General features: G+C 36.6%; 1 protein-coding gene across 2 annotated transcripts; it reads right to left on the reverse strand.

Moving 5' to 3' along the window:
- Positions 1 to 459: 459 nt before the first annotated feature.
- On the reverse strand, positions 460 to 25967 carry KCNG3 (potassium voltage-gated channel modifier subfamily G member 3). 2 transcript variants are annotated; one of them, XM_070734528.1, is made up of 2 exons: positions 25169 to 25967; positions 460 to 7865 (listed from the first exon to the last, which is right to left on the reverse strand). In XM_070734528.1, the coding sequence occupies exons 1-2, from the start codon at positions 25834 to 25836 to the stop codon at positions 7220 to 7222; spliced, it is 1314 nt and encodes a 437-aa protein (XP_070590629.1). In that variant the 5' UTR covers positions 25837 to 25967; the 3' UTR covers positions 460 to 7219. The 2 variants fall into 2 exon arrangements, with proteins under 2 accessions (XP_070590629.1, XP_070590628.1); XM_070734527.1 differs by having other exon boundaries at positions 25136 to 25967.

The raw sequence follows: 25967 nt of genomic DNA on the forward strand, positions 1-25967 counted from the left end.
GGCAAACAAAAGCTTTTGGTAGATGAAAAAGGAACAGAAACTCTTAAGTGGTTTTGTGTCAGTTGGCTTCTACAGCTACTTATACGTGAACAAACTATGCTCTGAATAGCCACGATAAAGGATTCTTATTTTCCCGTTCAAAATAATGTGATATTAAAATGAAATCTACACAATCATTTTTATACTTTAAAAGCTATGGCAACTCAAACTGTAAGATGTTCAGTGATAAAATAATATACAATGCTTTTACAAATCCACTTTAAAAACAGCATTACCTGTTGCTACAAAAATCTTTTGATAAAGGCTGGAACAGGTATGATTAAAGAACAGGGTTTTTTATTTTAATATATATTTTAGCGGACATCTCACTAAAACTAATAGTTTACATTGCAAAGACAAGATAAAGTTTGAATATCATTAATTTAAATAGACACCTTTGGCTGAAAAAACAAACATCACCATGTTTCAAATTTCTTTATTAAAAATATCAGTCACAATATCAAAATACGTTTTAAATTTCTTGGATGGATTCAGTTTTTTATGATTAAGTTACTCTGCTGACTCCTTTATGTAAACAAGGAAATCTTAGACATGCTTATTCCAGAGAATTTTTCATTACATGCAATAACAATTTATTTCCAGATAGGTATTGATAGGTTTATTTCAAATCTAGATTTTCAAATCTCATCTATCATCACGTTCCTGTTTTGTTATTTGTATTTCATTTCTTATATGATGAAATTTGCTTTGGGGGCACACAGGTCTTCTTAATCCATTTATCTAAATGTTCTAAGATTAAGCAAAACAACTACATTTCTTATTCTATTGCTTTCTTTTGATTTTTTTCATAGATTAGAATGTGAATACCAGCTTGTATGGACAGATAGCTTTTTCTGACATGAAGTAATAGAAGCTCAGCAATAAATAATAAACAGGTTAATTAAATAAATAATAGTCTCTGGCTAATAAAGATATATAGGAAAGAACAGATATTCTGAACACAGACATGTAACAACTTTATTGTTTTCTTAGGTGTGCACACAAATTGAAATATATGGCAGATATGCAAAACATGTTAATGCCAACAACAAATCTGAATGAATGTGACCTGATCTTGGGTGGCTGAATAGTATATGAATAAGAGGAGTGCTTTCAGTTGTGGGTATATGTCAGAAAGCAATGTATGAAGGCAAATATGTGTGTCCCACAAGGTAATGTTGTAGGATCCAATCAGAGTCCATCACTGATCCTGCAGTTACATCAATGTCATCTAGGCTAATCACCATAGCTTGGTGATAGTTGTGCTTTGGAGAATGATGATAATAGAAGGACCAAAGATGAGCTTTGGGAAAAATTGTGCCACATTCTGAATTAATGTAATGGAGTTGGGGAGAAAGAACTATTCTGCTAGTCAACATGAATTGATGAGTGATAAAGTCCTGCTCCAAAACTACAGAAAAATGATTGGCTTCTTCAGAGGATGAACAAGAATGGTGATTGGCAAAATCTTAGATTTAATTATTTTGAACAGTAGAATCAATCCATACTATATAAACATCATCATAAAAATGCAGGCAATTCCACAAGACTATGAAATAAAGGGAATAGATTTTAGGCGGAAGTACTTTTCTCGCATGCCATGTTGTAGAATCGGCTACCTCTGAAATAAGACTTGGCCAGTGAAAACAAGTTAAAGTAACCTTCTAGAATAGTGAAGGGGCGCTTTTTTAACCTTGTACTGGAGCTCCCTCGGAGGCTGTCACAGGCACGGGCACGCTTCAGTCGGTTGTATGTGTGCCCATTGGCATGAGATTTGGCTTCTGTGCATGCACAGTGAGCCAAATTTCATGCAAGGACACATGTGAGAGTGAGATTTCGGCTATTTTCGCCGATATTTTTGCTTCCGTGCATGCGCAGAAGCAGAAAATCGGTAAAAATAGCCAAAATCTCACTCTCGTGCACGTCCTCACGTGGGATTTGGCTCCCTGTGCATGCACAGAAGGCAAATCTTGCACAGGGGTTTGTCAGAGGCACACAGTTGTGCATGCATCCGGGATTTTCCTACCGGAGCCACGCACCTGGGAGCACCGGCTGCTGCCTGCCACTGTTCTAGAAGTTTTTTAAAATTAGAATTAGTGTGAATTGCTGCTGTTGTTGTTATTCTGACTTCAGTGATACCTTGTCTTACGAACTAATTTGGTCCCAGGACGAGGTTTGTAAGGTGAAAAGTTCATAAGACGAAAAATGTTTCCCATAGGAATCAATGGAAAAGCGATTAATGTTTGCAAGCCCAAAATTCACATCTTTTGCCAGCCGAAGCGCCCGTTTTCACGCTGGTGGGATTCCCCTGCAGCATCGCAAAATCCGGAGGTGGGGCATCCCAGTGGGGTGGCGAGTTCGTAAGGTGAAAATAGTTCGGAAGAAGAGGCAAAAAAATCTTAAACCCCGGGTTCGTATCTCAAAAGGTTCGTATGACGAGGGGTTTGTAAGATGAGGTATCACTGTATATTTTATATATATATTCTGACTTTATTTTGTACAATTTAAGATGCTGCACATAATGCTCTTGTTTACTTTTTTACTTATACCTTCCACCAATCTTAGGCTAAAGAGAAGACTGGCCGAAAGAGTCACCCAGCTGGGGTTGGTGTCTAAAGGAGGAATAGAATTCACAGGCTCCTGGTTTCTAGTCCAGCACTTTAAACATTATAGCATATTAGATTTATTGTTAAATAATACTAGCAGAATATATGTTGTTTTATTTGTGGGTTTTTATTATTCCATTTCTGAATGTTTTAATGCATTTAAGTTTGTAATGGATGTTTTATTTTTGCATGCTGCTAAAAGTCATGATTATTATAGTATAAAAATATATAAATACTTATTTTAAGCATGTCTATTCATGCATACGTAGGAAAAAAGATAGATTAAAAAGTCTTATTGAAATAATTATTTATGATTCATGATGAAATAATTGATATAATAATGGACATGAAAAAAAATAAAGGATGCCAAAAAAAACCTCAAACAAATCTTGTACTTGCATAGAGAATAGAATTCTCTAAAATATTATAGACAAATGTTGTCTAACAATGTGAATGGAAATTGTACAGCCAGACAATGTCAACATTCCTTGGAACTGAATGAAAAGAATCATGTTACAGCGTAGCACAGAAATATAGGAGCTATGAAAAGGAATGCCTGGTGAAATGATGGCGTGAAAGAGGCTATGACTGAGAAAGACACATAAGAAAATAGTATTAATAGAAAAAAGAGTGGCAAAGATTGTAATCAAGGAAAGCAAGGAACAGCTAGGAAAAATGAAAAGAAAATGCAGAGCAATTCTGATAGCTGATTTTGAATGAAATTGAAAAGAGTGAATCCTGAAAGAATAATTCTAGAGAAGTATATGGGAATGACAGCAGTAGGTTGAAAGAAAGCCTCTCAATGCTCAAGAAAAATGGAGCTAATAAACGCTGTGAGAACAGGATAGATATGCTAGTTCTGATGGTATAATTGGAGAAATATTGAAATATGATTGTAACTTCTATTGTAAATTTTTGTAATTTGCCTAATGTATGTGTGAAAATGCATCTGAAGAAGAAGGATATCATTGTTCTCCAAATTAGGGAAAAGGTAGCAAGTGAATGAGCAACATAAAAACATGTTAAGCTGGTTTAGTCATAAGGACGAATTGCAAAACAAATATATGAAAAAAGAGTAAATGGGTCAGATGGGAAGAGAAGACTTAAAATGTCATGGTCAGATAGAGTTGAAAAGAACTTTAAAAGAGAGATGTGAGAATTATAAGGAACAAAGGACAATGTCTGACATCTAATGATTTTCAGGGGCACAATAAGGGAGATTTGCAAGGGTAGAAAGATAAGACTACTGAATGGGTCTGGTGTAAACTAAATTATTACAATATTGACTTTCCTTTTTCTTAACTCATTGGTTAATTTCTTTGGCTTAAAATTTCATATTCCCTTTCTGCACAAAGTCATGACATTATGGCAGCTTTTCAAGTGATAGAAATAGTATCACTAAGTAATACACAAGAACATGGGTTTTGGTTTTTGGTTTTTTTAAAATCAGTTCTACATTTAATATAGAATACATGCTATATTTTACATAGTACAGTGTACACATTGAGATAGCAGCTCCTCTTGCATATAAGTGGAGTTTAATTTTCATTTGTGTAGTCGATAAATTATTTGGAAGGATGTTTATTCAGATATGTTTCTTTTAATATGAATCACTGTTGGACTTGAAGATAATAAATCCTATTTAAATGTAAGTTTTGTGATAATCCAAAATAATGTTTATTATATTAAAAGGGGAAAGGTTTTAGTTCTCATGATTATAAAAACAATCTCAGGGGAAATATAGCTAGATAGTTTGGGGGCTTTCTCTAGAAACTGGACAAATACAGTCAATTGCCTTTTTCTACACAAAATTTAATTTGGAAAATTATTCCATATATCAAGTATATATTTGTTCTATTTCCCTAGAGAACTATGTATATTTACTGTCACAATTGTATTTATCCTTCCTCCAAGGCACTCAGGTCTGAGTTATGGCGTTATCTATTTTATTTACACAACAGGATTGATAAAGATAAATTTTTCTTTGTACAACAGGTAGTTAAAACTATAAAATTAATTGTCCTCAACTACAGCAATGGCCATTATTTTTTATCCTTTTAAGGTGCGAGACAGGCTGAGCTGCTAAATATTACCTTCTAATATACCTGCCAGATAACACACTTCAAAACAATGCCAAAGAAGGTTGATCATTGTGTGAGACAGAAGATGGCAAAGATGGGCAGTGGTCTGATCCATCCAGCATCTTCTAATGTTCTTAACAATCTCTGATTTGAACAGCCTGCACAAGGCTGTTTAATCATGTTATGGAGCAGCAAGGATCTGGATTCATCAATAACCATCATCCTGGTATTGTATTAGGATACGGGGAAATAGTAATGAAGCTTAGTTTGCTGCACAAGTCATGTTTAGTTCATATAGCAAACCCTCCCTGAAAACATCTATCGAATTGTCAAAGTTCGAAGTTATGATACATGACAGCTCTCTTCAATAATTCATCTTTGGTTCCATTGTATCACTTTGACTTGTTGCCACTTAAAAGTTACTAGGATTGGAATCCTAGATATTTTTTAAGGGTGAAAATATGTCAACCTCTCTCCTCCCCTGAGATGGCAGATTCTCATTTAAGATGTGAATCTCTAATCTGGAAACTTTACTGACTTTGAATGTTTTAATAGAGTTACTTGACTTTAACAAAGTTAGATTATTTCCTGAGGTGACAGTAGCACCATAAAGCATCTCAAATGCAGTAATGGTTTGACTGCCATGTTCTTCATTCTTCAAATCATTGAAAGGATTCAGAATAATTTTTAACCAGTGTTTTTATATGAAAATAAGTGATAGAGTTTACCTTTAATAAATTTTTAGTTGTATAAGCTTCTGAGAAAACTCCATAGTAGTATTTTGAAATGATTGATCTCAGGTCATCTGACATTAAGGAGGGTATTTTACATATGATTAATGGGGAAATATATAAATACTTTTCAGATGAGAAATAGAAATCATTGTTCCTGTTTCAAATATCATTCCTTTATCTAATTATGTGGCTATTCAAACTTTATTTTTCTGACCGTGTTGATGAATTATGCAAGACTTGTAACTGGAAAGAATGACCAAAAAAAGAGCATGCATGGTACTAGCAATGGTATATTTTCAAATCTCCGGTGTGTGGATATTATGTGCTTTAAAATATCATGTCGATTTTCTGCAGGAAGATTTTAAATTTGCCTTAGAGTTTGCCTTCAGTAGAAGATTTTGGGAAAGAGGACAATGGTTTTTCCCAAAAACATTAGTACTATTGCTATAAATCAGGAGTGTCCAACCTTAGCAACTTTAAAACCTGTGGACTTCAATTCCCAAAATTTCCCAGCCAAAATGCTGGCTGGGGAATTCTGGGAGTTGAAGTCCACTGATATTGAAGTTGCCAAGGTTGGACATCCCTACTATAAATTGCAACTCATAAACAAAAAGCTACAATCCAAGGCGCTTCACTGGATCTACCCTGAAGATGACCCCTATTACTATTTCTGCTACTACTATTATTATTCAATGGTATTCCATCATTCTGATTAGCTTTTTCCTCTTGGGAAAGCAGCTTGTCTTTCCCATATTGAATCAAGATACCAAACTTTCAAGAGTTACATGAAATTCCATGTAAATTTCAAAATAAAGAATCACAATTCTCCCCATAATTCATAGTGCACGGTTTCAGTCTTTCTCTTCCTTATATTGAAACCAAGACCTGTATGTATTGTGTCAGATCCAGACTGAATTGCACTTGAAAAAAAAATGACTAATATAATTGGACAAAATAGTGATAGCTAATGAATCTGTCATTTTCATTGGTTTCTTTTACATAAACTTGGATCTGACCAGTACTTTTTTAAAATAAATGTATGTGTTTGGGTGATTATGTTTGTTTGTATCTATGAAGGGAGCAATTTAAGGACTACACATTACTTGAGTAGCTCTGAATCCATCTCTGATTACAGTTACTAAAATTTGGTGGCATTGTTTCCTGCCATTTTGATACGAGATATACAGTACTTCCAGAATGTCCTAAATTAGACTTACCTTGGTTTAAAAAAACAACAGCAACTCTTTCCTTTCTGATCAAAACTTTGAAGGGGGTGGGGGAGAACATCTTGGCTCTGCCCTTTGCGTCCCCAATATCTTGACTATCCACAGGCTGTTATGTGTAGTCCTAGTAATTAAAGGTTGCACATTTCTTATTGAAATGTCATTTTGAATGCATTTCAAAATCAAGAATATTTTAAAAACACAAATATGCGTTCATCTCTAAATAATATTATCTAGGACTTCTCAGGATTTGGGAAAATGAGTGTGGAAACTTTAATACCTGCTGAGACTATGAAAATGAAGATGTTTTCTCCCTTATGAATTTCAGCTCTTCTGTGGTGAAGAGCAAGTGACCATCCCCTCAAACAGAGCAGGGAGATAGATCTTAAGTCACAGGGAGATAGACACTTAAGTCACAGAGTATTGTACCAGCTTCATTATTCCTCAGACACCAAGATGGAAAACAATGAGTAAGAACTTACTACTTTCTTCAATATATTAAGTTCTGCTATGAAATGCAATATATCTGCTATTTGTTAATTTAAAAATTCTGCAGAAAGACTCCTGCTATACCTAGCAGACCGGAACTTGAGCTCATGGTAACACTGCACAAAGCTGTGGTAGATGAATGTAATAGGCAGGGCTAGCAAAACAATCCCACTGACTACACAAATCCCTCCAAGAATCCTTCCAGGTACCGTGATAGGACAAACATCCCCATAGCCAACTGTGGTCATGGAGATGATAACCCACCAGCAAGCAGCAGGAATGCTTGCATATCCTTCATTGGGTTTTCCTATTTTCAGTCCATGTTCAAGAAGCTGGGCAAGAGCACTGAAAATTGCCATTGCAACACAAACGAAGACGAGCAGCATCACCATCTCCCTGTAGCATCGCTTCAAAGTTAGGCCAAGTGTCTGGAGTCCGATGAAGTGGCGGGCCAATTTAATCACCCAAAAAATCCGCATCATTCTCAGAACCCGTAAGGTGACCCCAGCCCTCTGAAGCTGAGAATTCTCCCCTGTAAAAATTGTCATCAGCATAGAAATATAATACGGAGTGATAGCCAGCAAGTCAATGATGTTCAGTGGTCTCTTAACAAACTCACACTTGTCTTTGGACACAATGAACCTCACAATGCACTCTGCCGTGAACCAGCCGATGCAAATTGCTTCAATTATCCTGCCAAGAAGAACATAAGCAAAATTATTAAATTTCTTTGAAACTCTTTATTGAGAATATTTTTTTCAATGCTAGAGGCTTTTTTAATGGGCACTTTTACGCAGACATGAATTCAGACTTTTAGTAGAAAAGCATGCCAAATTTAAAGTCAAATTGGACTTTATACAGTTCTCTGCTTATTGTTTGTCTTTCCAAAAATCATTACTATTTTAAAAGTCATCTATGTACATCTTTCATCTGGTTATTGTTGTGACAGCTCCTTGTCCACCTCTGATAATGTCAGTTACCAGTTACAGTTATGATTTCCTAAAGCATTTAAAAAAATATTTTGATTTCTAAGGGAAGGGATTATTAGAATTATGAGAATTTTAAGATTTTGGTCAGCTTAAATGTTTCATATCTTTTTAATTACTTTTTGTTTTGGGGAGGAGTGAGTTGTGCATATGTGTGAAACAATTTAATATTCCTATATTTGCTTCTGCAGTTTAATTTCTGTGATTATCTCTTCAAAATACTAGTGTTGGGCCATTTAAAATGCTTTTCTGGATGAATGATTACTATTCAGCACTAAAATACTTCAAGCAGCCCTCCAAAGCATTTGAAATCACAAAAAAGAATGGAACATCTCTCTGTGTTATTACAACTTGAAAAGAGTAGCAGATAGTTTTTGCGAAATGTTAGAATTCAAACAGAAGCTTTAAAACATTGATGGTTCTTCTGATTTAAGCTGAATATCATGCTCAGACATGCCTTATGCTTTTTGAACAAAACAGACTTAATCACTGCAGCAACCCCAGTCATCAAAATAAAAGCCAAAGGAGATTCAAAGCTTCCATAAATTAGGTAATCTCCATACCTGTTGGATTTCGGTTGGCCATTCTTTGAGCTAGCATAGTATGGTAGGGTTCCAATATTCCCAATGTCCAGTAAAGAGAAAAGATCTGGTGGGCATCCAGATATTTGCAGGCCAGATGTGATAATCCTGCTTAAAATTAAAGTCCAATTCACCTAAAAGACCTGGTTTGTTGGGAAAGGACACTCTACAATGATCACTCAACTTCTTCCCACCTCTAAAATCATGCCAAATAATATATCCTTGCTGGTTTTTTTTGAAACAGCAAAGTTTAAAACGAAATACAGGTTCCAGTCTAGCCATGCTATTATTCCAGAAGTTGAAATGCATGAGGAAGAGAGGACTTGCACTGTAATTCTGAAAATATTCATGGAGATTATTTGAATGTGGGACAATTTGGACTCCATGTATATAAAAAGGGCCCAAAGCAAACTCTATGACACCATCAGAGGTAGTAAATTTGCAACATACAGTTCTACTATTTCCCTGAATTAAATGGCAAAAATGACATTTTTAAATTCACCTAGCTTTCATTTCTTCATTTCATTTCTTCTATCAGCTGGGTATTGAAAAGAGGACCCCCATCCTTCTCTCTTTGCCTATTGCTTCTCTTGAGTTGCAGTTTGAAGAGCCTGAAAATTCAGACCCAGTCCCTCGAAGTCAAAATGGGTTGCCAAAGTAAGCAAAAACCTATGTCAAGATTAGCATAACTTGTAGCCTGAAAAAACACACCAAAGCTGGAATCATTTCAGCATTTGAGGTTCCAGAATGGAAATATACTAAAACAGTTAATTACATAGTCCTCCCATAGCTTTACTTTTGGCTCAGGCTGTTTTATATCCATCTCCATTGTATATGATGTTTCAATACCTGTACAGTATACGATTTTCACCAGGAAAGGAAAGCTTTCCTCCAAAATACTCACCTGTGAATTGAATGAAAATAAAAGAAACTACTGTTGAGAACAAAGAATATGGGGAGATGATGCAAATGGCAAGAGATATAACTGTTGAAATGCATGGATGCCTTTGAAGATTTGTTTGAAGCTGTTTTCCTGATCAATTTTAATCCATTTTCTAAAGTCTAAGCAGGATTTCTCTTTTATTTCATTCTGTGTGAAGCTACTCTACTTCTTCCCTTCACTTCATCTCCATCTATTTCCTTCTTCTTTGTTGTTTCTCTGAAAGTAGAAAGGTATGTTTGTGTGCTTCTATGTAGGAATGATTTGTGTGTGCCAAAAATAATGGTCAATTAATATTTTTGTTTATCCTATCTTTGCTATTTTTTTCAAGCAAGGTTTCTGATAGTTATACATGCAAAGCCATTTGCACATATATGTGACACCTATACCCATCCAATTTCCCCTGGAAGGGGAAATTTCCAGTATTGAATTCAAGTAGAATTAATACCTCTACTAGACCATGTAAAGAAACACAACATGGCATGAGGTTTTTGCCTACATTGTAGTTTTTCCCTGTCTGTTTGCTTTTAGGGTTGGTGGGGGTGGAGAAATGAGGAAGGGAAGTATCTTAAAATTAAGAGTGATTTTTTTTAAATCAGTCTTCATCTGGTAAATGTGGTGCAATCTCTTTGCATTGAAATGGGTGGCTTTTTAGTTAATGGGGGTAGAGTGTTTTAACTTTGTTTTTAAATCCTTTAGGATTATTACCACTGCATATTAGAGAGAGAATGGTATTGCGAACTTGGCCAATCATTCTTTACATACTATTTAAACTTTAAAACATGATTTACATTTAGTTCACTACCTATCAAGAAAACGTACCGTATGTATTTAACTAGGACTAGAGATATATCCAAATCGCAACTAGGTTATGTATTTTTAAAAATGGGAGGATTAGTTCTGCTCTTCTAACATAACCTGAATGCTGAAATTCATAATAGAGCCTAAACTATTCAATTATGCATATTTTCCTCCATTTCATCAGGGAAGCCTTCTGTCTTGTTTACTCTTCTCTCTTCATTCTGCTTTCTGAAACCTGTTGCCTGATGAAGAGTAGCAGAATTTGTCAAAATCCTAATAAATGCAGCAATGGTAACATCTTATTTCAGAGTAGTACATGTGAACTTCAACTGATTGTTTTTAGTTTAAACAATGAGTTATGCAATCTAGGTTTACAATTTAGTTCCACACATAATTCTGTTAAGTAAACAAATATAGAATACGTGTTATACAATAAGCTATATGTCTACTCAATAATAACACAAACAATTCCTTTATAGTTCTCCACCTTGTAATGCTGAACTACAATTTTTTCAAATCTGGTGCTCTGCGAGATTTGGGAGGATACTATTTATTTGACATATTTATAAAGACACATGACTCCAAGTGAGCCTGGGCAAACAGAGGATGAAGAACAATTATGTAACAATGGCTTACCCGGAAGGAATGACCCACAAGTGAACTCTCACACAGGCCTACCTCCTCCTCCTCAAAGTTTACCAGAAGGAGAGTAGACACTTTGAATCTCCCAGAATTTTCCATGTGTTTAGGAATTAAACTCATTCAAAATTGTAGTTCAGCATTACTTGCAGGGACAGAGAGAGAATTGACATGAAAAATAATGAAGCTAAATATTCCAATAGATACGGCCACTTTATTTCTTTTGTATTCAACTTTCTTTAATTTACAATATTTATTACACTGCTAAGAAAATTATTTTAACAATTGTATGATAATTCTAAACCTAGGTCTCTTACACTCTCTGAGTGCTGGGAGATTACTCTAAACCAGTACTTTCATTTAATAACTTTTTTGCGTTTTGCTCTTTTGGATAAGACTTAAACAAAATAGACTTCTAGTTTAAACTGCTTCAAAAGAATTTAAAATTCAGAAACGGCTAGTTTGTTGTATTCAAAGTAATTATATTCTGAGCTGTCAAAGCAGTTTTCAGTTGCAAATTGCACATTTTCCTTTACAAAGTTTTATCAAATTTTTCTGCAAATTTGTTGAGAGCTAAAAATAGAAAAAATCAAAGGAATGGCCTCATCATCCATTAAATATCTGTATAAAATGGAATATACAAGACAAGAAACATGAAGGGAGGGGGAACAAAAGACAAGACAGCCTGTGATTAAACTTGACAACATCAGTTTGTGGATGAGGATGTGCTTTTATTCTTGTATCAAAGTGCCTTTAGAAACCAACAGCATATTCCCACAACTACCCTTCCACAATCTCAATAAAATCAATAATTAACCTTTTTTTGAATTGTTTAAAGTAAATATGAATTTGGGGTAGAATAACATTTATTTGTTCAGAAAGAAGATTTACTAGCATTTACCTCCAGGTATACTTAGGATTCCATGGCTCATAAAATTTAGCACAATAGTTTTATTTTATTTATTTTTTTATCAGATTTGTATGCCGCCCCTCTCCATAGACTCGGGGCGGCTAACAACAATAATAAGACAATATAAACATGTAGTAACAGCTGCCAGAATAGTGTATGTGCAAAATTGGAAATTGAACAGAATACCTTCTGAGAGAGAAGTACTCAAGAAGATAATGGACTGTGCAGAAATGAATAGACTGACAATGAAAATTAAAGATAAGGAGGACTCAGAATTCTATAATGTGAAATGTTATTGGGTGAAATGTTATGATTGGTTTGAAGAAGAATATAGATAAAGACTCAATTACTAAATTTAAAATGAATGGGATGAAAGGAGTTGAGAAAAAATTGGTGTAACTCAGATGATGAAATTAGACAAAGGAGGAAGTATTAAATAACATATACTTAAAGATAAAATATAAATAGAATGAATATAGCATTAAGAAGTAAAAACTATGATTATAAAAAGTTAAAATTTAGAGTAGCTTTTCAGTCTGAATGTAATTGAATTAGAATTATCCACTCAGAGAAGGATTTAGAAGGTGTAGAGGGAATTAGGACAGAAGGAGAGAAAGAAGAGATATTAGAAGGGGAGGTAGAGAAGTAAGAGGTTGAGAGGAAAGAAGGAAGGAGGAGGAGAAGGTAGAGGGAAAGGGGAGAGAAGGAGTAAAAAGGTTAGTAATAGAGGTGGAGTAGCCAAATGAGATAGAAAGAAGGGAGTGAGGGGAGGAAAGTATGAGATAGACTGAATTTTATAAATTAGAATTTGAATGAAAATTAGGTTATTATTTTAATGAATTTAACCTTGCTGTTTTGCTCGGGTCAATATGCCCCGAAATGAAATTTGAGACCTGTAGATTATTTGTCATGTGGATCTGAAACTTGTAATTGACTTTTCCTCATTTGAGAGGTTCTTACTATGAGTGTGGGGGAGGTTTTTTGTTTTGTTTCCTTTTTGCTACACAGGTTGTTACATTTTGTTACACCTGAATCATGCAAATAAAACAGCAAGGTTAGAGATAAATACATGCTTATTGATTTGTTTAGAAAATACTGTATATGTGATGTCATGATTTTGATGTGGAGAAAAATTGGAAAAAAAACTTTACCTGAAAAAATAAAATAAAATCTAGCACAATGCTATTTGCATTTATTTTGCTTGTTTTTTATTTGCTGTCCTTCCTCATTCTTGACTATGCCAACATATGTGCTTCACAGTTGTTCTTTGTGTACCCACCCTTGCATAAATGTATCCCATTACAGGTCAAACAGGTAGGGAGAAAGCAGAACTGCTTAATTCTTTCTTTGCATCTACCTTTATGCAAAAGGGAAAATAGTCCAACCTATGGGAGACAGAACAGGAATGCAGGTAAAAATAGGCAAAATTGATAAGACTTCCAAATGAAATCTTTTAGAACTTCTAGAGCACAGAGAAACTTCCAAAGGTCTGGAAAAGAGCTTATGTGGTCCAATGGCAAAAAACTATAGGAAACTACAAACCAATCAACTTGACATCAATACCTGCAAAACTTCTGAAAAAAACAACAACAAGCAAGCAGCAGTTTTGTGCACATCTAGAAATGAACAAGGCAATTACTGGGTGCCAACATGGTTTTATTAAAAACAGATCGTGCCAGATCAACTTCATTACTTTCTGTGATAGATTAAATTAGTGTATCAAAGAAATACTGTGGATAAAGTGTACTTGGACATCAATAAGGTATTTGACAAAGTGGACTACATGGAGGGAAGCATGCAGTGGGGTACCTCAAAATTTTGGGCCTGCTGTTTTTTAAGATCCTCATAAATAATCTGGGATGGAAGGGGAAATTCATCAAATTTGCAGATGACAACAACCAAGGGGAAAAGTTAACATTTTAGAAGATAAGCTCAAAATTCAGGATAAGCTCAAAATTCAGGATAAGCTCAAAATTCAGGATAAGCTCAAAATTCAGGATAAGCTCAAAATTCAGGATCTTGGGACCTATCCAACAAGACCAGTTCAATTGTGAGAAAAGGATTATCCTGTCTGTAGGTAGGAAAAACCATTTGCATAGGTATAGAACAGGAGGTACCTGGCTCAAAAATAGTATCTTTGAGAGGGATCTAGTTGTCCTGCTTCAGTATGAATGAGTGGTGTGTGGCAGCTGCCAAAATCTCAATGCATCTAGGCTGCATCAACAGAAGAATAGCATCAAGATCATGGGAAGTGATAGTACTACTTCATTACTGTACTGTAGAAGCCGCGCTTGGACTATTTTTTGGAAACCATGATTCAAAAAAGACTGCAGAGAAGACCAATAAAGATGAAAAGAGACCTAAAGGCTAAAGTGTATAATGAATGACTAAGGCAGTGGTTCTCAATCTTTCTAATGCCGTAACCCCTTAATACAATTCCTCATGTTGTGGTGACCCCCAACCATAAGTCTAGCACCAATTCTCCCAACAGAGCTTTAGGATGATTGGCAGGAAAGTCAAAGGGACACTCCCATTGTAAATGCCTGATTGGACGGATTGTAAAAATATTTCCAAGGTGCCAGAATAAGCTTTAGTTCCTAACACCATGGGAAATTTGTCTTTTCCCATGACCTAGGGAGACCCCTGTGAAACGGTAATTCAACCCCCACAGAAGTCCTGACCCCCAGGTTGAGAACTATTGGACTAAGGGAATTAGGCAGCGGTGAAATTCAGCAAGTTCTGACAGGTTCTGGAGAACCGGTAGCAGAAATTTTAAATAGTTTGGAAAACTGGAAAATACCACTTCTGGCTGGTCCCAGAGTGGGCTGGGAATGGAGATTTGGCAATATCCTTCTCCCAGGAGTGGGGAGGGAATGGAGATTTTGCAGCATCCTTCCGCTGCCATGCCCACCAAGCCACGCCCACAGAACCAGTAGGCAATTTTTTTTAATTTCACCCTTGGAATTAGGTATGTTCAGCTTAACAAAGATAGCAGACTTTCAATATCTGAAGGGCTGTCATGGGGAAAAGGTTGTCAGTTCATTCTCAGTAGCAACTGAGGGCAGGACAGGAAGCAACGGGTGGAAGCTCATGCAGAGTCAACTGGAAATGAGAAGGAATTTCCTGAAAGTGAGAGTGATTAAGCAATGAGAAAATTTGGGGATACAGTATTACATCACTGGAAGTTTACAAGAAAAGATTGAACAATTTGTCCAGGATGGTATACGAATCCTGACTTGAACAAGGGGTTGGACTAGAAGACCTCCAAGGTCCCTTCCAGCCAGTGATGGGCTACAAGCCAGAACGCTAAATTGCGCTCGCCACGGCAGCTCTTAATTCTTGCAGGACCAATGCAATTTTGCTGCTGCACCTGTGGAGGTAGCAAAATTGCGCCCATGTTTCGGCGAGGTTTTACCTGCGGCTCCGTGCATGATTTTGCTACCTCCACGGGTGCAGCAGCAAAATTGCGCTGGTCCCGCAAGAACGTACGAGCTGCCGTGGTGAGCGCAATTTAGCGTTCCGGCTCATAGCCCACCGCTGCTTCCAGCCCTATGATTCTATAATTCTATGAACCATTGATCACTCTGATTAAAATCCTTTTCAAAAATATTAGCATTTTTCAAGTTCTATTATATGCAATCCTTATATGTATTTCACATAATGTTTTATAAGCTTCAGTCCAATATGATGAAGGTATGTGCTAAAAAGGAACTTAATATTTATAATCCTTTAAACATTTACAATGTTTAAGAGCCAGTAACTTTCCTAGCATGAAAAAAAAAGGGGGGGGGGGAATGACTCTTAGCTCTCAGTATCACTGAATATGTTAACTCCAAATTAGCTCAGCCAATGTAGCAATGTAATTCAGTCTCATACTTTAGATCTGCCTCCAAAATAGTTTCATGTGTAATCTCCAGAATGATGCTAGCAAAGGAAGAAAAAGTGTGGCTTGTCCGTAAGAGCTAAGGGGCCCCTAAGTAGTCTTGCCCGGAGACCAAATTATCAAGTAGTTTCTCCTTTTACCCTAACCCCAGTTCAAGAGGTTTTGTGCAACTAAGTTTGATGCACTGGAGGTCTTATTTGTTCTCCCTTTCGGCAAAAACCAATTAACCTTTCTTATTCCTTTCTTTAGCTTTTATCCATTTTATCTCACTAAGCTTCAAAGTGAGTTGGTAATAACATATGTGGAAACTGACAATCCTCTGCTTATCAATTCCTAAACTTGAAGACATTCCATTCACTACAAACAAAGCAAGGTCTTAAGCCACAGTTGCATCTACTTCACTGAAAGTAAATCTCATTAAATTGCAGTGTTTAGCATGCACTAAAAGCAGTAAGTATGCTCTTAGCTTTTCGTCCTAAAGCAGCTGGATTGGACAATAATTTTCAGTATCTCCAGCAACCCTATCTTTGGTAACTGTACTGCTAAAACTGAACACAGAATAACAGTTGGAAGGGACCTTGTAGGTCTTCAAGTTCAACTCCTTGCTCAAGCAGGAGAGCCTATATCATTTCAGATAAATGGTTGACCAGTCTCCTTTTGAAAGTCTCCAGTGATGGAGCACCCACAACTTCTGAAGGCAAGCTACTCCATTGGTTGATGGCTCTCACTGTTAGGAAATTTCTCCTTAGGATACTTATCTTCTCAGTTAGTTTCCATTCATTGTTTCTCATATTACCTTTTAGTGCTTTGGAAAGTAGTTTGACCCCTTCATCTTTGTAGGAACCACTCAAATATTGGAAGACTGCTATTATGTCACCCCAGTCCTTTTTTTTCATAACACTAGACATATCCAATTCCTGTAATTGTTCTTCATATGTTTTAGCCTCTAGATCTCTAATAATTGTTTTCAAAAGCTAAAGGCATTCAAGTTCTTCCATTTCTCTATCACAGAAAGGGAAAACCTGTCATGTTTTATTTTATCCCCCTGATAACTACCATTCCATATTTCAAAAAATATGGTTACATTATACAGTATATACACATAATGGTTTTAATGTGTTATATTAGACTAGCTAAATTTTTCTCCCCTTAATTCATCCTCATCAAGGTGGCACAAGCATATATTTGTTTGTCTGTCTGTCTGTCTGCCTATCTTAATTAATTAATTAATTAATTAATTAATTAATTGGTCTTATATGCTGCCCCTCTCCGAAGGCTCGGGGCGGCTTACAATATATAAAAACAATAAAAGCATCCTAAGTCCAAATTTAAAATCAATTTAACTAACCCCAAATCCTTAAAACTCAAAAGTAACATTAAAAACCAATCACTCCCATTTAAACAGTCAGACATACATTCCATTCATAAGCCAGGGGCAAATATCTTAATGGCCCCAAGCCTGTTGGCAGAGATGAATCGCTAGGCTCTTACGGAAGGCGGGGAGGTTGGGGGCAGTACGAATCTCTGGGGGAAGCTGGTTCCAGAGGGCCAGGCTCTTCCTCTAGGCCTTGCTAGGCGACATTGTCTGGTTGACTTGACCTGGAGAAGACCGACTCTGTGGGACCTGACCTGTCACTGGGACTCATGCGGCAGAAGGCAGTCTTGGAGGTATCCTAGTCCCATGCCATGTAGGGCTTATTCATAAGTGACTGTTCTGTATCCCTGGTCCTCTACTTTGTTGCTTTGCCCCCTTCTTTCCTTCCCTCCCCCTTTTCCTATTGGCTGATTTAAGCTTTTCCTATAGTTTCATTTAGGACAAAGAGAATGAAGTATATATGATTGTTGCCCTGGGAACTGCATTTTGTTTTTAGGGCAGAGCTGAGGGAGATGCCTGACCTTTCTGCTTCATTGTTTTAAGGCTCAGCCACACTTACCCCACAGGTCACAGGGACCTGTGGACATACAATGCTTGTAGCTGTCTCAGAACTGTAGTAAATCCCTTGGTTGTAAAGAACATCCAGTGACTGTAAATTGCAAACCGCCAGGTAAATCTTGCCTCTGACAAAAATCAGCCACCATTAAGAGATAATAAAAAGAGATATTTTTTTCTGACTGGCCATGGATACTTGTGATTTTGGTCTCCCTCTCTTTGGATAGTCTCATGTTTCCATGCAGTGATATTTGGATGGTTACTTGAATCACTTGGTTTTTGTCAGGAGGCTATTGCTACTTGCTTCCTCTAATAAGTGAGCAATTAAATGCAAAGCCATAAGTATATTATTGATTTCTATGGGAATCAGGTGCTTAACTTAGCAAAAAAAGAGAAAAGCTACTTTGCAAATGATGCTGATGGGATTTTGCCTAAGAATATTAACACAAATTGTTTTCAATATGCAACACCAGCAACTGAGTTCTTTTATATTCCCTGCTGAAATACTGTGGGTTGCAAATACATTATGTTTTCTTCCTTAATTGTGATAATTTATTTATTCTTGAGAACAAAAGGGGACAACTACTCTTGGAGAGCAAACCTGATATTTTTTAGAGACCACAAAATAATCTTATACATTAATCTGCAATACATTGTACTTCACTTAGTGGATTTTTTTTAATCCAAACATGCAGAATTAGGATATAAGACTAGAGTTCTCAACTAAAAGGCAACTAATCTGCACTTCCACAATCTGTTCTGGAAGACAATATTACAAATAAAATACTTGACATATGATATCACCATACAAACATTTTTTTCTCGCTATCTTTCATTCTCAAAAATATGCATGGCAATCTGGATTGTTGGATCTGGAATAATACTACTCAAAACTGCATCAACAAAAGCACCATATACTGCAAATACCTAACACTTCTGAAATTTCTAAATAAGCTCAAATCTTTTAAAGACCTTTGCTTGGGTATTAAGATAGCTAACATCTATACAACTAAACTATGATACTCTGTTTATGTGTTCTATTCACTTTTACTTGTCCTGTTAAAAAAATAACACTCAAACAAGCCACATTTGTGTTCCATTAAGTTATAAGTTGGAAAGTTAAACTTTTGAATCTAATAAAATGAAAAAAATGAAAAATAAAAAAATTACAAAATGGGAGGCCACTGCTTGCAACTTCACAAATTATTACATTATAGAGGATTGGGAAAATAATATTGGGAAAAAAGATTGTCCTCCAAAGAAGAGAAATAATAATTTGTTCCAAATTATTCCAAAGGTAGTTATCAACCACCAGAGGTTGGATGTCTGTTTAGTTTATCAGGAATGAAGCATAAAGACTAGCCTACGTGAGCCTTGTAACATACAGAATAAGTTTTCATGCAGTTGCCAGTGAGTGATTTTCTAAAGTTTTGCAGTTCAGATAAAGCAAGCTTACATAATATCCAAAAATGAAATTGTGGGTCCATTGTTAGATTTTTTTCCCTCAATAACAAACTAGTGCAATTTTAGGCTATCCATAAATACATGGATTAGTGCATGAAAGGCCAAACTGCAGCTAATAAAGTATCTTCCTGCCACTTGTTAAATCTCCTGGATCATTCCACCAAAATCATCAGCAAACTGACAAATTAAAATAGTAATTACTTTATTTAAATAAAAATAGATTTGTAAGATGCAAATATTAAATTTTCAGTAGTTTAAAAAAGCCAAATTGAAGAAATGCATTGAAACTTCCATCTCTTCTTTTCTGTTGTCATACTTTACTGCCACATCAGCGGTGGGTTGCTCCCGGTTCAGCCCAGTTCTAAGAACCGGTAGCACCACCAGCGGGAAACTCTGCCCACCCATCTGGGACACTTCTGTGCATGTGCAAAAGTGTTGTTCTCATCCTTAAACATGCACATGTAAAGTGTTTTAAAACCCACTACTGTGCCACAATCCCTATAGTACTTAGTGGTTAAAAAAACAGTTAAGACCAGTTAAAAGACCAAGAAGAATCAGAATTTTATGTGATTTGGAATAAAGTGTATATATGGATAAATAAGAAGAAGAAGTAAAAGTAAAACTTATGTGGGAAATGCAGAAGAATGTATGACTTAAATTTTGTGTTTTATTTAGTCTATAAATGAAGGGGTTTTTTATATAAGATTAAATAGAATTTCTTCTTTTCATTCAAAGTAATAAGTTGATTTAAAGTATTAATAAGGTATTCTTTTTTCTGTATGGAAATTTGACTTCTAGAATAAGTGAGGAAATTGCAACCCCAATTTTATGTTAAATGTATGTTTGTCAGTTTTGTCTTTTTTATGAAAAATTTAATAAAGTTTATTTTTAAAAAAAAACAGTTAAGAAAAATAAAGGGTTGGCATTAACCCCAAAACTATTATTCACCCTTGGTTTAAGATTATATACAGTATATGAACCATCAGATACTAAAGTGCTCACAAACTTGGAATTTCTTGCAATGACAACAATGCTGTGAAATGAGGTATGTGTACAACAATTAACAATTTTGACAAAGTAAGAAAGATCTACATAGGCAGCTGAACCTAAATCTACTGATGGAATGGGATGGGATGGAATAGAATAATAACTTTATTGACACTTTGAACGTACACTAATCAACATACATTAAAATGAAATTTGGTTTCATACAGCCCTGAGGTGATCAACCAATGTTTTTTGAAATTCATGTGGATGTCAATCTTCATTTGGAACTAGAGTTATCCAAAAACATGCATATATGGATACCGGTAAGGTTTAAACAGAAGTATGGGGAAAATAGTAGGAAAAAAATATTCTACAGTAAAAGAATAATATTTGTAGCTCAGGGTTGAAATGACGGATTCTCAGTGCCCTCTGAGCTTGGTTGTTTTCTTGCAGAGGTTTGATTAGGTAACATTATCAGTGATAGTTTCCTATCATTACCTAGTAATATAATGATGAAATGTCTGTAAGAAAAGAAAACAACCAAGTGCAGAGAGCATCAGGGCCCCTGAAAAAATATTCAGTTGAAAATAAACGGGTCTGCGTTAGTGCCAAGTCACATTATCAATCAGCATAACTAAGCAGCTTGCAGACCAATTCTGCAAATTGTTATGATTAAAGTGAACAAACAAATGTGATGTTAGCAATTTTGGGAGAATAATCTTGTCACTCAGAAAATAAAAGCAAATGGCTGGATGGGAGAGCTGCATAAACAAAACAAAACAAAATCAAAAACATTTCCAGAACTTTTCTTGCTCCTTCAGAGTAGTCCATATATTCTTAATGTGATGGCAAAGGACAGAAAAATTGTAGCCTTAAAAATCCTTGGCTTTTGAATTTCAGCCAACTCTTTCATAAAAAGATCTATAATCAAGAAATGTATTTAACAAACAGCTACTTGATATATTCTTACATTACTTACAGCAATTTTGGATAGCTGGCCATCTCATACAGGTAACATAACACTACATTTCCTCCACTGGCAGGATGTGAGACTAGATGACTTTTGAGATCTTTCCAATTCTCTATATGGCAAATGTGCATCTTTTTTCATTGCATGTGTTGGGCATATTATGTAGAATTCAATAACACACATTTCTGTTAATTACTTTCCATTAGCAAAAGAGAAGTGGATACCACTCTCCTGGCAGATTTAAACAGAAACCTAAAGATCTATTGGTATAGCAAGCTTTCTTTTTAATGTAGAGGTCTTGGTGCACTGATGACATTGCCTAGTTTGGTAATGAAATGTCTGCAAAAAACCAAACAAACAATGAAACTCAGGAAGAACCCAGGGCCCCACAATTCAATCCTGAACTAAAAATATTTTCTTCCATTATTTTTAATCTCTGCAGTTTTAATGACTTTACATAATCACTCTGTGTGTGTGTGTGTGTGTATTTGGTAACATTTACTATTTTTTAATTCATCCTGGCTTAATTGATGTGGTTTGTTGTAGTTCATTGCACTTAAACTGGCATAGGGCTGAGTACCTGAGACATTGTTTATTTTTAACTATTTCTGCCTGACCAATATATTTTGGCGGTGGTTTCCCTCCCCGCTCCCTTCCAATAAACACTGTCATTTTATGGGATCAAGGAAGTATGTCTTCTATGTTGCAATCCCTGCCCTCCAGAACAGCTTCTCTCTGGAGATATTGACAACACCCAAAGCACTTAAGAATAAAGGCACTTTGGTCTAAGGTTGGAGGTTGATGTTTGTGGGGGCCCTAATGTGTTTGTGTGAGCCCTGGTTTGATATGGTTTATTGTTTTAGGCCCAGCTGCTTATGGAGTTTAACTGTGTTATTGTTTTCTATTTGTAAATAGCCTGGCCTATAAGAATGGGAAGCTGTTATAAAGCTCTTTATACAACCCATCATCATCTGCCATTGGCAGGCATGTCAGGAGTGTGAAGGAATAAATTTTAAAATGAACAGTTCTATATATTTTATACATGTTAGATATATATACATAACGTATATTCATAGAAGAGATATCACTATACATTATTACTTGTCACTGAACCAATCTTTTTTGGAGTGTGTGTGTTTAATCTGCTTTCGTCACACCACTAAAACAACAGTATTGTATGATTGGCCCATGATCCATGCTCCTTAAAACCAAAACTGAGAAAAAACTTGAAAGCTAGCTTTGCAGCTGTAAGGATTAAAATATTACATCATTTTACCCACATTTAAGGGTCATTTTATTCTATTTTTGTATAAAATGTCATAATGCTTGTATTTTAACAAAAACATGAATGTATTGTGTAAGTCTATCATATAAGCACAAATTAGCTAAACATAGCACCTGCACTGTTTAAAATACTTGTTTCATGTCTATGGGATTAATAAAATTTACTGTGGTCAGATCTTGAGATATGTAAGGAAGCAAAATAGAGGACCATATATCTGTATGTAGAGAGTGGTGGTGACAGTAATACGGTTGCTCAGATTAAGGTTATAAAATGTTCTTTAATTCGAAGCATAGCTTATTTTGTAGCACTTTTCAAGTTGCAGAATTCATTTGGCAATCCTGCTTTTTGAAATAAAATAACTCGTTGAGCTAAGACCATTTCAATTGGTACAATCTTCTGGTTCCACTAAAGAACTAGTCAAGAGTATGTACAGGTATAAAAAACAATCTGATTCTGTAGTTGCAATAAGACTGTAAAACAGGACACAAGATTCCATCACCATTTAAATCCAAATGTCCCTTTCTCCAAACCAGGCAAAACTCGCTGGCAACCCTTTTAGTAACTCGTTTAGAAAGCTTCCTCTTAAACATATAGGTTTCAATTTGGAATTTGTATTTAAGTATGGGAAAATTATTCCAAAAGTAACATGATTATTTTATAATACTTCAGGGGACAGGATAAATAGCTAAAATTTCCAGTACTTCAGTGGCAGCAGGTACAATTGTATAATGATGTAATGAGCCTTTCCTTTCACTCCTTTTGAGTATGTGAAACTTGGAAAACAAAATCTGGATGACTGCAACCATGGTGGAAAGTAGAAAAAAAAGGAACTGCAGGATCACGGGTACCGTACTTTAAGGGTATGATTCTGCAAAACCAATGGCACAGATTATTTTCCAAAGAGGAAATATTTCAGGAATAATGGGCATTTGAAGCAAATGAAATCTGGCATATTTTCCTCTCTTACTTGGGACACAAAGATAATTAAGATAATACTATTACTGGCCCAGCTTCTGTGGGTGGAAGTAATTAAGCTTTCATAGATCTACATTAGACAAATGGAAGAATACCATTATAGGTGTATTCTTAAAAAATAATCCAAAAAATGTATCCACTTGTTTCTTATTCCATGAGATAAACCATCAAAAGCTGTCTGTATATAATACAAATATATGATTGTTTGATGCGTGATTGAATTAAAAATCAATAATCTTTGAAAAAGTTGATGATCTGTGGCACAATTTGTTTTATTACAAAAGGATTTGCTTTGACTTTCTTCCCAACTTGGCACCCCAAGTATTGCAATTACAATGTCAGATATCTGTCCAACAGTGGCCATTCTATTTAGGTATTCTGGATTTTACAATTCTATCACCCTTTGAATAAACCAGTTCAGATGGAGGTGCTATATAACAGCTGTGGTTCAGCAACCAGCAAATCTGAGGAAAGGCAGGACAAATTTCAATGCTGGTCTCTAAGTTGCCAGATAATGTTGGTTCCAACCTGATTAAGAACTGAAATCTCAAACCTATTTTTTCCTAACTTCTTTTAAACTTTCATTAAAAATATAACAACTTTCATAAGGGAGTGTTGGAGATATGTTCTGGACAAGATGAACAAAATGTAAATTGAGTTCTACTGATTGATTGATCCCTGGCTGATCTTCCCTTTATCAGTAAGAATCTTTTTCTTCTAAATTAAGCTGCAGAAAATTAACAGGGCTTGGGGTAACCAGGAGGGGATTTTTGTGGAACTGAGAGTTCAGTCTAGTTACCAAAAATAAATTCTTAGGTTCAGAATGTGCTGAAAGACACCCTGTTCTTTAACTGGTGTGTTTGCGCCTGACTCTGGTGGGTGGGTCTTAGGGTTTTGGTAAAAAAAACCAACCCAAAACCCTGCACTAGTTCTAAATGGCTTGCAAGCCACTTATCTGGCATTGAACATGAGGTTAGTACACGCCCAACATTCATTACATTTCTTCCTATAGCTAGAACTGATAGAAAATGTCTTAGAACAATTAAGGTGTTTTTTTTCCTGCCTCTATGTGATTTTCCCAAGATAAATACAATTTGACTGAAAGCTTCTCAAAATAAAATTTTAACAGACTTCAATGGCATCCTTCAAATGAAAGGAACAACACATGTTTGCACCGTACCAAGAGGCCACTTATTTGTTCCAAAGCAGGCACTATAGTCCAGAAAACGTGGCTGACTAATTAGTTTCAACATTATTTTATCAGTTTCACTGGAGCTCAATGAGGTTTTACCTGTAGATGTTACAAGACTCACACAGGGAATTCTTTTCTTTTCTGGAGTAAATTTAAAGTTAAATTTCATCTCAATTCCCAGGAAAGCCCAACCCCTTTATAAATTTTGTTAGCATTAGAGACCCACCCTGGAAGTTACTGATCTGGTATTAAGAACCACCTGGTTGTTAAAACCAAGCTTACCCCTTGCCAATTGAGATGCGTAATGAGTTGGGATCTCCAAGGTGGCAAACTGATGCTGGCAGAAGACACAGAGAAGACCAGATGGGACAGATGTCACACACCACTGATGGGGGGGAAATATTAATCACTTTATCCTACCCTGAAGGCTCCCTGATTGAGTCTGCTGTGTACCTGCTCTGCTCCTCCAGGCTTCGGTTCTCAGCGGTTCGCCACTCCGGCATGGTGCTGGCACACAACACCACCATGGAGACCACGACGAAGAGGATGGAAACGGTGGCCAGGATCTGGGCGGCCACCGATGAGGTGGGCTCCTCGAAAGTCCTCCTCATTCTTTCCAGCCATTTCTTTTCGCCGGCGCCAGGTGGGGCAACAGCATCGTCGCTCCCCTGGCCTTGGGGCAGCTCGGGCTGGCCGCCGCCGTTCCAGCCTCTGGAGGGCTCCGACCGGAGGTCTTCGGCCGAATAGGAGGTGTAAGTGTCCGACATGCGGTCGTCCAGTCGGCGCTGGCAGCAATAGTCCAGGTGGGATCCCTCCAGGCCCCAGTAGATCATCTCGTTGTAGAAGGAGAGCTCGCACATGTGGGGCACGAAGCGCAGGTGGCCGTAGCGTACGTAGAGCAGGATGAAGCCGAAGGCTTCCGAGTGCCGGTCGAAGAAATATTCGTTGCGTTCGCGGTCGTAGTCGTCGCACACCTCGAGTACGTCCTGCTCCGACAGGCAGCCGTGCAGGCGGCTCACCCGCCGGAGGGGAAAGTCCTTCAGCACCTCCCGGGCGAAAGAGTAGCGGGTGCCCCCCACATTCAACACCACCACCGGCGGGCCGCCCCGGCCAAAGGTCATGGCTTGGAGGGGGGGCAAAGGACAAGGCGCGAGGGAGGAAATGGCGCCTCCGGTTGCCTTCAGCGCCCCTGAGGAGCGGGGCCGGGGAGGGCGGGGTTCGGTTGCCCCGCCCGGCTTCTCTTCGGGCAGGC

The sequence above is a fragment of the Erythrolamprus reginae genome, chromosome 1, assembly GCF_031021105.1.
Source record: "Erythrolamprus reginae isolate rEryReg1 chromosome 1, rEryReg1.hap1, whole genome shotgun sequence".
NCBI classification, from domain to species: domain Eukaryota; kingdom Metazoa; phylum Chordata; class Lepidosauria; order Squamata; family Dipsadidae; genus Erythrolamprus; species Erythrolamprus reginae.